The 16,340-nt window shown below is 26.2% G+C and overlaps 2 protein-coding genes across 2 annotated transcripts; one reads left to right on the forward strand and one right to left on the reverse strand.

Annotated features, from left to right (window-relative positions):
• Positions 1 to 2,878: 2,878 nt before the first annotated feature.
• Positions 2,879 to 5,310, reverse strand: LOC110647723 (em-like protein). The gene is made up of 3 exons (XM_058150849.1): positions 5,199 to 5,310; positions 3,391 to 3,528; positions 2,879 to 3,320 (listed from the first exon to the last, which is right to left on the reverse strand). Exons 1-3 carry the CDS (start codon positions 5,308 to 5,310, stop codon positions 3,091 to 3,093), a joined length of 480 nt encoding a protein of 159 aa, XP_058006832.1. The 3' UTR covers positions 2,879 to 3,090.
• A 3,035-nt stretch (positions 5,311 to 8,345) lies between these two features.
• Positions 8,346 to 10,524, forward strand: LOC110647724 (probable protein phosphatase 2C 25). The gene is made up of 4 exons (XM_021801680.2): positions 8,346 to 9,000; positions 9,259 to 9,603; positions 9,701 to 9,880; positions 9,993 to 10,524. The coding sequence occupies exons 1-4, from the start codon at positions 8,548 to 8,550 to the stop codon at positions 10,155 to 10,157; spliced, it is 1,143 nt and encodes a 380-aa protein (XP_021657372.2). The 5' UTR covers positions 8,346 to 8,547; the 3' UTR covers positions 10,158 to 10,524.
• The last annotated feature ends 5,816 nt before the right edge of the window (positions 10,525 to 16,340 follow it).

Raw genomic sequence — 16,340 nt, forward strand, 5'->3', positions numbered from 1 at the left:
TCCTCCTCCCTTTCTCTCTCTTTTTCTCTCTCCTCCCTCCTCCACCTCCCCAGCCTCACCCTCCCCACGCACCGAATGTCGGCGACATGCACGCTCGACCGTTGGTCTTCCGCCAAAATTAACACGCTACCAAAATCGGACCAGGTCTTGTGTCTAAACTCATCTACTCGTCAAGAGCTTTCCATAGACACCAAGAACACCAAAATTCATCGAGCGGTTTGTCCAATTTTTGCCCGGGAAGTTTTAGCCCATTTTGACTTTTGGGATAGATTTCTCACAAACCGTAAACCCCACGAGAAAACCGAGAGTACCAAAGCGCTCCACTCGTCGATGACATAAATTAATTTTGGTGGGTCCTTTTTCCGAGCATTAAATGAGCTTAGAAAATTCTGAAAAATTTATGTGCTAACCCCCGTGTTGTGGGCTTTGTGTAGGTATCCTCAATTGAAAAAGTCTGAGGTTTTGGCTACCCCATTATCAATCGGCAAAGGTAAATTCGAACCTTGCTTTTTCGTAATTTTCTAGTGCTTAAATATGATTAAAAATTCATAAAATATTCGTGGTAGCTCAGAAAATTATGATTCTTTTTGCAATAGCCTAGTAACATTGCTAAAGACCGCGAGGCAAAGTTTTATAATTTTTAGAGCTTATTTGGGCAGTTTTTGCAAAAATGATCAATTATAAGGACTAAATTGAAATTTTACATATTGTGATGAATGACTGATTTGATGGGCCCAGGAGGGGCTGTGTGATGTGATTGAGTTGTGGATATATGGGTTGCGAATATAGACGTGTGTTTTGAGCCTTTTTGCAAGTTGGGTAGGTCTTAGGTATAGGGGAGACTCTGCCGGATTTTCGACACGACTTACGACGTATTTGGTATTTTCTTGATTTGTATTGAGTCATTTGTATTAAATAATTGTAATGTAATTGTCGATTCTTCTTCCTGAGTAAAATATTAATTTTAATTGTAATTTCGATATTATTATATATTCAAGCATGCCCATGCATCATTTATATGCATATATCTATGTAGTTAAACTCTATGCACATTTTATGTTGCATTCACAACTGTTAAGGTGCCATGGATGTTGTTGTGGTAATTTGGGCGTGATGTGGTGTGGACTATGGATAGGATGGGTAGACACGGCTTGAGATATTGGTAGACACGGCTTGAGTTCTGATTTGGTTATTAAATGGAAGTCCGATGAAGTTCTTGTTGGATTTAAGAGAATCAGATAGGGATCGGCCCATATATTATGATGGGTGTGTGAGTACTCCAAATTACCTTTTGATGTTATGATGTGAAATTATTGTGTTGCATTTCACTGGTGCATTAGTTTTAGATAGTTATAGAGATTATGGTTAAAATTGATATTTTACTCTCAACATTTTTGAGGATTTTATTGTGGTTAACCTTCACAGGTTGTTTTATCAATATTTGTGTAATTTTATTTACTCATAAAATTTCCGCATGTGTTAGAAATATTTAAATGATTCGGGTCTGTAATATAAATTGTCATGTGGACCTGTAAAATTATTATATGCATGTTTGATGGACTAGATGAGGGAGCTGAGCTCCCATTTATCTTTATGTTGATTTGAGTATGTGGAGGGTGAGATGAGCTCCCCAATTGATGATATATTTTGTTTACAGGTCGGGTGAGTCGAAAACTTCCCGTTGAAAGGTCCACTTTATGGCCGGACTTTGTCCGGTTGATTTCTTGAAATTGAGCCCAAATGGGCCTTAGAGTTGAATTAATGAATAGTTAGGCTTACTACGGGTCTCGGGAGCTTTAGGCTGGCCCAGGTCCTAGTGCCGATCCGGCCCATAGATTAGGTCGTGACACGTTCAATATTATTGTATGTATGCATAACAATATAATACAATCATACAAACAGAACCACATGACACAACTTTATAAATAGAATAAAACAAAATTAAATTATTCCTTCCATGCAAAGTCAATTTTCTTTAAATAAATTATTTTATCATTTAATTACTTTTTTTTTCTTTATTAACATTTCAATTTAAATTCGTAAATCATAATTAGTATATCATTAAAATTACATTTTTCACTTAACTGTATCAATTTTTCAAGTGATGTATTGAATTGCATCCATTTTCTTGAGTGATATTACCGTTAATCTTTTAAACTCTATAACTTTCTTCTTGAGAGTTTTTTTTTTTACTAACACAATTGTGTTAATAGTTCATCCTCTCAACCTTTGTAAGTAAATCAAATCATTGGAAGAAAATGCAGATAAAAACGCAATTATATTTCAGGCAACACATATTAATTATTTATTAATAATTGAGTCAATTTGAATCAAACATGAAAATTTAATTAATAATTATACAAACTTTAAAATTTAATTATAAAAATTAATGCACTTTCATATTTTTTTAGCGTTTAACATTTAAACCTAAAAATAAAAATAATGAGAAAACATTTGATTATACGATTTGTTTATTTATAAATGAAATATACAACAATTATTTACAAATTAGACATTAAAGTTCTCTACAATTGTTTGGCAATATTTAGGAGTTGATAACTAAATTATTCAATATAATGGTGCTAATAAATAAATAATGTATATAAATAGTTTTTGGATTGCTCGGTGCAAAATGATGATGTAATATAAAATGCAAAATTACAGTAGTTATTAGAAGTAAAATTACATTAACTCCTCATAATTTTTTGTTACTACCCATTGAACCTTTTAATATATAAAATAAATTTTAATTATAATTTATTATTATAAACTAAATCCTATAAAGTATTTTATTGATTTAGTAACTATTATAAACTGATCTTATATCAAATTATTTAATTATTTAATTGATTCAAAAACCACACCCATAAATTAGAGATGAATTAACTGGAAATATTAGTTCGTTATTAACAAAAGCAGACATTAATGGGCAGTGATGGGCACCCCTACAAAAGGGATAACCCATAAGCCTCAGTTACAGAGCACAAAACTAAGCCTACTGCTGCAAAACAAAACCACAACTACTACAAACCCTACATCGAAAACAGCTTAAGCTAAAACCTACACATTCATTAGCAGCACACGTTCTTATTAAGACCCAAAAAAAAAACTGCAGCCCTTGAAAGCCAGAATACTAGCTAGACTAGCTAGCTCCTGGTCCTGTCCTGGTCCTGAACTTGGACTCATCAATGGAGATGCCCTCTCTCTCTGTCGTTCACCACCAGACTCATCGGTGGTGCTCAGCCCACCTTTGCGACCCATCTCCTGATACCTTTCTGTCCCCAGTTGCTCCTTCCTTGTCTGCCCTCCTCTGTTCATCCCTATTATTCAAAACCAAATTAAAACAGTCCATTAAAAGGAGAAAAAAATGTATAGTTTAAAAAGTTTTATCTTCCGCGAGGTGTTCTTGGGCCTCAAGGCTCTTGCCCCCAGTGCCTCCAAGGACTACAGTCTCACCTCGCCTTGCTCTCACATCAAGGTCCTCTCTTGATTTCTCCTGGCCTGAAGACAATTGAGCAAGAGCATGAGCTGCACCATTAGCAGATCATTTTGACTGTGAACTTTATTTTGAATTGTTTTTTTTTTTTCATCATTTTGATATTGGTCGAAGTTGAAATTTAAAAATTAAACAATATTTTTTAAAAACATGTAATTTCAAATATTGTCAAAAAAAAAAATAATTATTTTTAATATTTACCATTACATGTATCTTTAAATAATTTTTATTTGATTTAATTTATAAAAATTAGTTAATTTTATAAATTAATTTTAATTTATAAATATTTAAAATTTTAAATAAGTATATATTATTTAAAATATATTAGTAATTAATACGTTTAGTTTATGGATACATTTATTATATTTATTATTGAAATTATTAAAAAATGTATTAAATTATTTTTTAAATAATAAATTATATTAAATTAATATTTATTATTATAATATTATCAAAATATTTTTTTAATTATTTTATAATATAATATAATTTTAAAATAAATAAATAAATATTTTATAGACAAATATTTCATTAAAATTAATAAAAGATAGTTTTTAAATTTACTAAAATTAATGTAAATAATTTATTTAAACTATTACAAGAAAATATATTTTCATATGAATATGAAAATTAATAAAAAAAAATATAGAATGGAATTATAAAATTAAATTAATGTAATTCAATAAAATATTTAACTAAATTAACTTATAAGCATATAATTTATAAGTAATCAAAATAGAAATATTCATTTTTTTTTGTTTATTTTTTACTTATAAACACTAAAAATATTTTAAATAAATATATTAATTTATAATTATAATTTATAAGCTGATTTATTTAGCTTATAAATGAAGATAAATATCCTCCAAAATTAAAATCCATTTTCGCACATTATACACATATAGCTGATGCATTAAGAATAAATAGTTTATAGGCCTTCCACTGAAATTGAACTTTAATTGATAAGATATAGATGCCCGCATTCTTATCCAACTGAATTAACTTTATTAAATTAAAAAAATAATTTTTTTACTTTTAAATTTTTTATTAATTTTTCAAATTTAATATATTTTAAAACGCGATGCTTGATAGCAATTCCAAAAACAAGTAAACCATCTGAAGAAAATTAAAAATTAATTTAAAATTTTTAATTATTTATATAATTAATAATAATAATAATTAAAATTTAATTTCAAATTAATTTAAATTCACTATGCAAATATATTTTTGTCGTTCAATTTTTATCTTGAATATTATTTAAATAGCAAACACAAATTTGGATTCTTATAGCTGCCCGTGAAACCATCAAACGGAGACTTTCTCTGACCAAGTCACCCCTAAACCTTTCTATTATTCTCGTGCTGGGCTTGTTTTATTGTGCGGAGACTCAGATATGATTAGGTCGCTCGTTGAGACGTTTGTTCTTCTAAGTTTCAAGCCAATGTATGACTTGGCCAGTACATGGTTTTCGACAAAGAAGAAATCAGCCGCCGTTTGCTAGTTTGGATTGGAAAAGATCTTTCTCCGACGTTGAAGCTTGTTTTTATTTAAATTTACCTAATCAAAATGCGAATATTTCTAACTGATACAATTCAGAAACCCTGACATAAGAAATGAAATTGATCTAGAATTTACAAAATTGACAGATTTGTATGTGTTAATACCGTATCTGATTTTTTTTTATATTGTAATTTTAACATGCACTCTACTTCCACTCCTGAATTTTTCTCTAGCCACTGCCGGCCGCCGGCTATCTCTTTCGACTCTTCTGTTTTTTTCCTTAGCCTAGTGGGTTTTGCCGCTCCCAACCTCATCTGCGCATGTCTGTTGGTGGCGCGTCCAAATACGTGCACTTTCTCTACTGCTAGAATTTGGAGTGGGCTGGCCTTGGGATTTATTGGGGTTACTAATAATAATAATAATAATAATAATAATAATAATAATAAATAATGTCGTTTTTGTAAATGTCTCTTATGGATTGTTTGGCCTTTTTTGTATTTTTTATTTGAATAATTGATTAATTAATTGTTAAGTATTTTCAATATTATTATTTATATATAATTTATTTTTTATATAAACCCCATTTTACAATAATTTTCAAGGTAAAATTTAATATTTTAATTTTATTTAAAATACTAATTCTTTTACTTATATTATTCGTTGCATAATATTTATAAAAGTTAAAAAAATTATTTATAAAAATTTATCAATTTTTAGATATTGAATAAGTATTTTAATTAGGTATAATAAATTTATATTAATATTTTTACTTATAATAATTAATTTAATAATTATTTTTTATCTAATATTTTTACTTTAAATTATAATATTAATAATTAATATTTAATGATTAACCATTACTATAACCATTAATATTACCGGACAATGTGCTTCAATTGAGTTTTAATTGATTAAAACTTTAGTAAAGACTTAATTTTCTAATCTATAAGATTGAAAACAACTTAATGACGTTAATTTAAATTTAATATTAATAGCTCTTGCAATTTTTTAAATAAAAATCATAATAATGTAGTAATGTTTAAAACTGTCTTTTTATTGAACTTTTGCGTCCAATCCAAAAATTAGGCTGTGAATTGAAAGTTGTCAAGTGATATATAAGTCAGGTGAGTGACATATATTTAAGCAATATCAGACGTCATTCCACAAGCTCTTGTAATCAGGAAACTGTGATCAATCGAATGAAATTCAAATTTTTTTATTATAATACTTTAATTTTAATTTAATTAAATTTTATAGTTAAAATTTTTTTATTTTTAAAATAAAACTTTAGTTGAATTTATGATCAATTAAATAGTTCCAATTCAGTTTAAAATTAATTTTAATAAATGTTAATTTTAAATTAAATCAATATGATTTTAATTTTGATTTTATTTGCTTTTTGAAAAATAAATTTAAGTGTCTTGTAGCTTATGGTTTGCAGAGATATCAAATATTGAATATATAATTTAATTTATACTCTAATTTGTAGAATTAAATAATTATGAAAATTGATTTTACTGTATATAACTTCGTCAATCTCATTTTTAATTAAAAAAAGTGTAAGTGAGTTGAAATTTAAAGAATATTTTGATTGATTACAAAATGAGTATAATATTTAAAATTAAATATAAAGGCTTAAAAAATAAAAGATAAATAAAAATAAAAATAAAAAATTATTAGAGTCTAATTTATATTATTTGATTAAATTATTGAGAGTTTTTATATTATTATTTATTTGATATTTATAATTTTTCTTATAAGTACTTATAAGACCTAATATTTTATAATTATTAATAATTATCATTATGCTTCTTTGTAATACCTCATTATAAGTAGTGATAATTTTTTTTTCATTAACTAACTCTCAAATATTTATTTAATAATTATATTAAGTTATTAATTAATTAAATTAATAAAATTAAATTAATTTAATTAATTTTTACATTTAAAAATAATTAATAATATATATTTTATCTCGGATAAAAATAAAAATCTCGTTGGTTCTTTCATTTATAAAAAAGGTGTCCGATGTAAAGAAAAACTTACTGTGAACTGAAAGAGAATCCCAGCATGCAGAATTTAGGTGTGTGCAAATGGTCGGTTCAATTTCAAATCGAATTTAATCGATAAAATCAAAAATTAAAAATTAAAAATTTTAAAAGTCGAATTAAATTGATTAATATGAGAAAATCAAATCCAATTAAAGCGATAAATATTAGTTTGATTCAGTTTTAAATCGATCAAATCAAAATTTATAAATTGAGCATTTGATTTTTAACTGGATTCGGTTTGATTTTAAACCGATCAAACCTAAATATTAGGATTCAATTCGATTTTTTTTATTTCATTGATATATATATATTAATAATTTCAATTTGATTTATTTTTTATTTTTTATAAAAATAATTAAATCAAACTAATTAATTAAAATTATTAAAAATTATAAATTAAATTAAATTAATTAAATTTTAAAATTAAACTAATTAAATAAAATTAATTAGATTCGATTTGATTTTTTGATTTAAATAAAAAACTGCTATGTTATAATGGAGATCCATGAACTGACGTATGTGCCAATGTTGATAAGAAGACGAAAATACCCTCAAAACACTTGTCTCACCGACTGTAGACCGTAGTCTGTGGTCATATTATATACTCACCAACTGATTTTGACCGCCGACGTGGTCCAACAAGAACCTACTACGTGTCCAATTGAAGATAACCGACAAACAGCTAGAATAAGTATCATTAATTAATTAAAACATGTTAAAAAAAAATATAAATAAAATAAAAAAAATTAGAGAACGAGAGAGAGAGAGAGAGAGAGACTCAGTCTCCAACTAAGCGCCAGAGAAATTAACGTGTTTGACCATTAAGGATTTAGTCCATAAAGCTCAAACAACAAAAGGCCTTATTGGGTACTGAATTTCAAAGCCTAAAGTTATTTTTTTAAATAAAAATATTATTTTAAATATTATTAAAAAAATAATTTAAAAAATTTATTTTAGTATTTTAATATTTTTTATAATTAAAATTAATTAAAATTAATTTTTAATTATTTTTAAATATTTTTTAATTAATAATTTTTTAAATAATAATTTCAAATACATTTAAAATAATAATATTTCTCTTTTTATTTTTTTAATATAAATATCTTTGTTACCAACTATCACTCTCGTTCAAAGCGAGTTTACAACACTCGATTTTCTACTCGCTCAAACACTTCCCTTGCCGACTTGAATGCGCCCAGTCAAGTCAAGCCGCCCACACCATTCACGCTCAGTCTAATCTAAATATCTAATACTAATAATTTAACAAAAGCTAAAACAAACCTCCAGCGTTCAATCCCAGGTAAAACTCCAGTCCCCTGAAACACGACGCCGTATCTCCACTTCATGCGTATATATAGCTAACGTTCCCTGTAATGTTTCGTTCAGCAAGAATTAACATTACGCAGAAAACGGAAGAAGAAAAGGAGAGGAAGAAGAAAACCAGTTGAAGGATAAGCAAATCGGAAATTTTGTTACCTTTGGAAAACGAAATCAAACGAGATGGCAGGCCCCGTGGCGGTACACGTGCCCAACTCGCCGATATTTTCATCGCCGAGAATGTCTTCCATCTTTTGCAAGCCATGTCCGTCGCCTACAATCCATGGCTCACAATCCCCTACGTCATTGTCGTTACAAGCGTCATCGTCGTTACAAGCGTCATCGTCTTCACCTTCTGCGTCTCCGAAATCGCCTTTGGCTATTCGTGTTAATGAGAAAAGGTTGGAAGCGAATTCGGGTGCGTTGTTGAAGAGGAAGAGGCCCGGGAGGATTGCTATCCCGGTGATGAATGGGGTTTGGGGATTTGGTTTAGAGACGCCGAGACGTGAGGAGGAGAGGGTGGAGGTTATGGAGGCTGAAGGAGATGGGTATTCGGTTTATTGTAAACGAGGGAGAAGAGGGCTCATGGAGGATCGATACTCTGCTTTCGTTGATGCCAACGGAGATTCTAAACAGGTACCCTTTGTAAAAATCTTTTTATTCTGGCTTTGTTTTGTTTGGTCTCTGAGAAAAATAATAGAAATTAAAACAGAAAAAAGAAGTTTCTTTTTTCCCCTTCAATCAATTTAGTTTAGCATAAGAAATTATGGGTTTTTGTTAAGAGGAAAATCTTTATATTATAATGATTAATAATAATATTCTAATTGTATCAATCTATTTTGGTATCTGATTTTACAATTTGGAATTGAGATGACTGAATTCATGTGTTTACAGGCTTTCTTCGGTGTTTTTGATGGGCATGGTGGCTCAAAAGCAGCGGAATTCGCTTCGAAGAATTTGGAGAAGAACATTATGGCAGAGGTCTCAAGCAGATGCGGAGAGGAAATGGGAATTGAAATGGCAATTAGAAATGGCTACTTGACCACAGACAGAGAGTTCCTAAAGCAAAGCGTTGGTGGTGGTGCTTGTTGCGTCACAGCATTGATTCACAACGGCGACCTTGTGGTTTCCAATGCCGGTGACTGCCGGGCTGTTATGAGTCGTGGTGGAGTTGCTGAGGCTCTCACCTCTGATCACCAGCCTGCCAGGAAAGACGAAAGAGACAGAATTGAAGCCTTGGTAAGCAAGCAATTTCCAACTCTTAACAATTATTGGTAAAAGTAGTAGCTGAGCCGACCCATTTGCTGATTATGTTTTCTTGATTTTGTTTATGCAGGGCGGTTATGTGGATTGTTGCCATGGTGTTTGGAGAATACAAGGGTCTCTTGCTGTAACTAGAGGAATTGGAGATCGAAATCTGAAACAATGGGTGATTTCAGAACCAGAAACTAAAGTTTTAAAGATTAAGCCTGACTGCGAGTTCTTGATCTTAGCCTCTGATGGTCTCTGGGACAAGGTAAATTCTTATCTCTATAACTATACTCAATCAGTTTGATTGTTTTGGTAAGTTCTTTTCCATAAACCATTTGGATTCAAAATTGATTTTATTTCTTTTTTCCCCTCTCCAGGTTACTAATCAAGAGGCAGTAGATCTTGTTCGCCCTTTATGCATAGGTGTTAACAAGCCAGAACTATTCTCTGCTTGTAAAAAGCTGAATGAATTGTCATCAAGGAGGGGCTCAATTGATGATATAAGTGTGATGATAATCCAGTTGGGTAGTTTCAGTCCCTAATTTTACATCTAGCATAGAAGAATTCAGGATGGAGATGTTTGAATTTTGCATCTCCTGCAAGTGTTTTCTCTTTTTCTCAAGAAACTTGCAGCAACAGAATCTGTGGATGGCAGGCACCTGATGTGAAATTTTAACCTTGTCATCTAGTTGGCTGTTGATGGCGGAGGTGTTGACTGTAGCTTATGATGATTGGGAGGACTGGTTTATGTGCAGTTGTGCACTGTCCTGATTGTAATGCTATCCCATCTGTGTTCAATTGGATCTGATGTATATAGGCTAAAATTGGAAGCATATCTAACAATCTAGGCCTTGTATTCAATTTTCCAAATATATATACACATTTATATACAAAAAATTTTCATTTTCCTGGTTTGATTGTTACATTTTGAATGCTATATTTGGTTTGAGCAGCTATTCCTTCCTATATGTGTGTTCATCTCACATGTCGAACGGGGCTATTATAATTTGTCACGGATTTTGAGTTGGGAAAGCAGATTAACAATGCGAGGCAAGATCTTTTAGCATATTAGGGCACACTAGCTACTACTACAAGGAGTTGACCATTTACTGTGTCGTTTTGAAGATTCCTTTTAGTGTGATGTCGTGGGGACGGAGTCAAGTAAGAGGAGCACTGCAATTTGTTTTGTGTGGATGGTGGACCTGGTCGGTCTTGTTTGGCTGCTGTTGCTGCATTTATTGATTTTTAAGGTTTTTTTTTTAATTATATATTTATTTTTTTCACCATATTTTAATTATAAAAAAAAGGAAAACAAATCATTTGACTGCCATGTCAATATAAGAACACAAGTAATAAAGGTTCTTTTTAAGATTTTGAAAATATATATAGCTTTGGAGTTTGTTTTCCTCATAAGCCCCAAAAAATTTTGACTAAATAAAAAATAAATAAATAAATATTCATCTAAATTTGAGAGTGCTTTTGTAACTGAATTCTTAAATAACAAACAATAAAATAATAAAGTTATATCCCACTACTGTTAAAATCTCCCTCCTTCATACTAATATTATAATAAGATCAATATACTCTATTATGATATAGAGAAATTAATAAAATATTAAACTAATAATACAGTAATCAATGATTATTTTATTTAAAACTTCATCTCACATCTTATTTAATATATATTTTAATAATTTAACAATAAATATTCTTATAAGTTACATTTTATTAAACATATCAATTATTTATTAATTACTTATAAATATTTTAATATAAATATAATTATAAAAAATTTTGAACATATATAAATTTAAATTATTTTATAAATATTTAATAATTATAAATTAACTTTTATAAATTAAGTCAGTTATTCTCTTATAACTCAAGGCAAAGGACCTCCAATTGAAGAAGCTCCAAGTGGATTTCCACTCATGTGCAATATTGTGTGATGCACATCCATTTAAAACTTTTTTTTTTTAATTGACCCTAATTAATTGTCTTCGACTTCGGCCCACTTCATGTCCACGTATCATGGCCTTGATTTGCTATTTCTGTTAGGTCCATAATTATGCAACTTATCTTCTCTAAGTAATGTGGGAGGAGAAACCTTTTATAATGTTCCTCATTGCATTTAGAGCATTAAGTCCATGGGATTAGTGGAGGCAAGGCTTGAAAAAAAGTCTTAAAAGTTACCTGCTCAAATCATAAATATAGGAAAAAGGAAGGCTGCTACTAGGAAGTTCAATGTCTTCTCAATTATGTGAAGAACAATTTCAACTCTTTTGGAGTGAGTAATGGATCCAACTTTTACAGATATCTAATCCAATCGAAGTATAATACGACTAATTTAGATAATATATAATTGAATTCAAATTTAAAGAATAATATTCATGATAAATTTAGATTGAATGTGAATTTTACGTATTAAGTATTTATTACTCGTTTATATGAATAATTAATTAAATATAAAATATGTCTTTTTTTATAATAATATTTATAAATTTTTATATATTTTATTTTAAATAAAATATGATTTAAATATTTTATAGAATTATTAAAATTCTAAAATATAAAATATGAATAACAAATATTTTTTTATGTGAATTATTAATTAAAAATATAAAATTAAATATATTTATATATTTTTTCAGATAATAATAATTGGATTTTGGACTGATTCAAATAATTACTAATAAATTTTAATCATAATTCAAATAAATTTAAATTTTAAAAATATTAATTAAATTATGGTATTGTAAATAAATTTCATTAAGATTTATCATACTTGTATATTAATTACTATAAATATTAAATAATACCCAAGTTCATAATTTTAAAAATATTTTTATAATTAGGCAAAATTAAAGTGTCCAATCATTGTATTTTATAGTAATATAACCTAAATAAATAAATAATTTGGTATTTAAATATGTTGTCTTATTAATGAATACCTAAAAAATATTTTTCATGAATTATTTTATGAATAGCTCAAATATTAAAAGTGTAAGGAAAGTATTTTTAAAAAATAAACAGATTGTAAAATAATTAAAATTTAATCTAATGGTAAAAATTTAAAATTTATTTAAAAGCCTTAAATTTAAATATTTTAATTTAAAAGAAAGAAATTAGGTCATTTCAATACGAGAATAATAAATCTATTTTTATAAAGAAAAATCATGTCAAAGCCTCACCATCATAATATAGCTTAACTAATATCTTAATAAATATTTATATAATTACTAATAATCAATGAAAAGGAAAAAAAAAAAAAAAAACAATGCATAGAATCTCTTTTGCTCTAACCCAGGGGACAGAGTCGGACAAGTAATAGGCAGAAGAGGATCATTCATTTATTAGCATAATTGCCATGTTATATGTGAATAATTTATAATTTTTATTTTTTAATTATATTTAAAAAAATAAATTATCATCATTAAATTAATTTTTTTTATTTAATTTAATTTAAATAAATTTTTATTTATCATAATAATAAAATTTTAATTAGTTTATAGTGTGATTAATTAAAATATCTATTTAATTCTTTTTTTATATATATTAATAATAATTTTCATGATTATTTCATTTAACATGTAATAAAAGTATTTTATTTAAAAAATAATTAAAATTTATTAAATTTTTATATTTTATCTTATAATTTATGTAAAATGATGTTTATTTTTTTATAAATTATAAAAAATATATTAGATTGGTGGGAAAATAATATTATTTTAAAAACATATAAATATAATGTTTTTTATATATTAATATAATAAATATATGAAATTATTAATAAAGAATTGAATTATTTAATTTTAATACAACTCAACTCAACTCAACCAAGCCTTTATCCTAAAAATTTGGGGTCGGCTATATGGATTCGCTTTCTCCACTCTGAACAATTTTGAGTTAAATCCTCAGAAATGTGTAATGCTTCTATGTGGTGCTACTCTCCTCCTAGTCAATTTAGATCTACCTCTTTTTTTTTTCTATCCTCTAACCTAATGTGCTCTACTTGTCTAACTGGAGCCTTCGTATGTCTACGCTTCATATGATCAAACCACCTCAATCTCCCTTCTCTCAACTTATTTTCAATTGTTACCACTCCTACATTTTCTCTAATACTCTCATTACGGACTTTATCTAGTTTAGTATGGCCACTCATCCACCTTAACATTCTCATCTCTGCAACTCTTATTTTAGATGCATACGACTCTTTCAGTGCCCAACACTCACTACCATATAACATAGCCATTATATGGTCATGCATTTAAAAATTTTCCTTTCAATTTATTGGGAATCTTATGATCATATAAAACTCCCGTGGCACGTCTCCACTTTAACCATCCGGCTTTAATCCTATGACTAACATCCTCCTCACATCCCCCATCTACTTGAAGGACTGAGCCTATATATTTAAAGTGATTACTTTGGATAGTATCAGTCCATTCAAACTAACTCATTCCCTATCACCAGTTTGGCCTTCACTGAACTTACAATGCATGTATTCTATTTTCGTTCTACTTAAATTAAAACCCTTTGACTCTAGAGTACTTTTCCAAAGTTTCAGCTTTTTATTGACTCATTATCGTGTCTTATCTATCATAACAATATCATCCGCAAACATCATGCACCAGGAAATACTCTATTGTATATGTTTCGTCAGTTCATCTAAAACTAATGTAAAAAGGTAAGGGCTTATGCCTGATCTTTGGTGTAATCCAATTGAGATCGGAAAATCTCTTGTGTCCCCTCCCACTGTGCACACAATAGTAGTTGCTCATTCATACATATCTTTCAATACTTGTATGTACCTAATAGATACCTTTTTTGTTCTAAAATTATTTAATTTTAACAATTATGAAAATATATAATATTATTATTAATTAAAAACAATATTTTATTATATTATTTTTTAAAAATACTATAAGTTAATTTTTTTTATTAATTTAATATATTTTTTATAAAATAATTGATTGATAAAAATAGTTATCATTTTGTATAAATTTATAATATAAAATAAATACATTTCATAAAAATATAAAATTTAAAATATCATTATTTTCATTAATATATTAAATATTAAAAATACATATTATTTTTAAAAAGATATACTTCATAATTTAATATTGTGATTTTATTGTTTTTAATTATTTTTATTTGGAACTAAATTTTCGATGTAATTATATTTATATTTTATCTTTAAAATTTTACTTATATATAAAAATATATAATTTATGCAGAAAAATATAAATAATTAATTAAAATTTAAAAATAATTTTATTAAAAATTAATGATAATAAAATATAGATAATTAAAATATTAATTATAATTGCATTCGATATATAATTATAATGAAATAAAATATTTAAAAAATTAAAAAATATTAAATAAGAAATTTATAAAAAATTAATAATTAAATAAATATTAATTAAATATGTTGAAATAAATAAAATTTGAAGATGATAATTAATAGTTTTGAAAAAAATAATAAAAAATAATATAAATGAAAAGAAGATTGAGAGTATTCAAGTGAAATGAAAATATTTGATGAGAGGAGAATACTTAATATGTGTCAAATGTCTCATATAACATATTATATATAGACAAATAAATAAAAATTATTTAAATTAAAAAATTAATTTATAATTAAATATTATTTAATTAAAAAATAGCAATAAAACATTAAAATTTAATTTTTATAATAATAAAAATATTTTCTATTCACTTAATCGTTTCAATTAAATAGTTATAAGTTAGCTATAATGATAATAATAATAAGTATTAATTAATCTTGAAAAATTGAAATAAAAAAATCAAATTATTAACATAAAAAATAATACATATTAATTATAAATAAGTCAATTTTTTATATTTTATTTTTATATTTTTTTATGTAAATTATACTTTTTATCTTTTAAATTTTATAACAAAGGTTTCATAACAAAAATAATAAAAATATAATAATAAAATAAAAATATTTATTAAAAATATAAAATAATATAAAATTATTAAATTATATGATAGTTGATTACAAGATTACGATCAATTTTTTTAAGTCAGTGACCGTCAATAACTTATTATTATTATTATTATCATTATCGAGGTAATAAATGGTATATAATATTTTTATATAAATAAATTTATAAAAAATAAAAAAAATAAATTTTAAATAATATATTTAATCATAAAAAATTTAATCTTAAAAAAATTAAATTTTAAAAAAATAATATTTAAATTATAAATATTAACGTAATATTATAAAAAATAATAATTAAAAAAAATAAAAAATAATATTTATAAAATAATATAAATAATTGTTTAATAATTTATTTAATTATAATTTTTTTAAAAAAATTAAATTAATAATAATAATTTAAATTATAAATATTAAGTAATATTATAAATAATAATAATTAATATAAAAAAAAATATTTATAAAGAATCATACGCTATAAATTTTTTTAAAAAAAATTTTATGTGTCATTTTTAAAAAAATATCTTTCTATTTTACATAGATATATAAATTATAACTTGATTAAATTGAATTAAAATTTAATTATCATTAATTAATATTTATTATTATTATTAAATTTAAAAAATAATATTATAAAATATGAAAATCGTTAACATCGGCACAAATGGCCTCCGAAGCCACAATTTAACATGCCTGCGGTTTGTCCCTCTTACATGGGATTTTTTTTTAAAAAACATAAAAAATAAAAATA

Source organism: Hevea brasiliensis, chromosome 8, assembly GCF_030052815.1.
Source record: "Hevea brasiliensis isolate MT/VB/25A 57/8 chromosome 8, ASM3005281v1, whole genome shotgun sequence".
Classification (NCBI taxonomy): Eukaryota; Viridiplantae; Streptophyta; class Magnoliopsida; order Malpighiales; family Euphorbiaceae; genus Hevea; species Hevea brasiliensis.

Excerpts from the sequence above, each read along its gene's own strand:
- LOC110647723 (XM_058150849.1), bottom strand. The coding sequence starts at position 5,310 with ATGAGGTTGGGAGCGGCAAAACCCACTAGGCTAAGGAAAAAAACAGAA. Across the intron at positions 3,529-5,198 it reads TTCAGGAGTGGAAGTAGAGT|CTCATGCTCTTGCTCAATTG; the intron begins GCATGTTAAAAT and ends CTAATGGTGCAG. Across the intron at positions 3,321-3,390 it reads CCAAGAACACCTCGCGGAAG|GGATGAACAGAGGAGGGCAG; the intron begins ATAAAACTTTTT and ends TTTGAATAATAG.
- LOC110647724 (XM_021801680.2), top strand. The coding sequence starts at position 8,548 with ATGGCAGGCCCCGTGGCGGTACACGTGCCCAACTCGCCGATATTTTCA. Across the intron at positions 9,604-9,700 it reads GAGACAGAATTGAAGCCTTG|GGCGGTTATGTGGATTGTTG; the intron begins GTAAGCAAGCAA and ends TTGTTTATGCAG. Across the intron at positions 9,881-9,992 it reads CTGATGGTCTCTGGGACAAG|GTTACTAATCAAGAGGCAGT; the intron begins GTAAATTCTTAT and ends TCCCCTCTCCAG.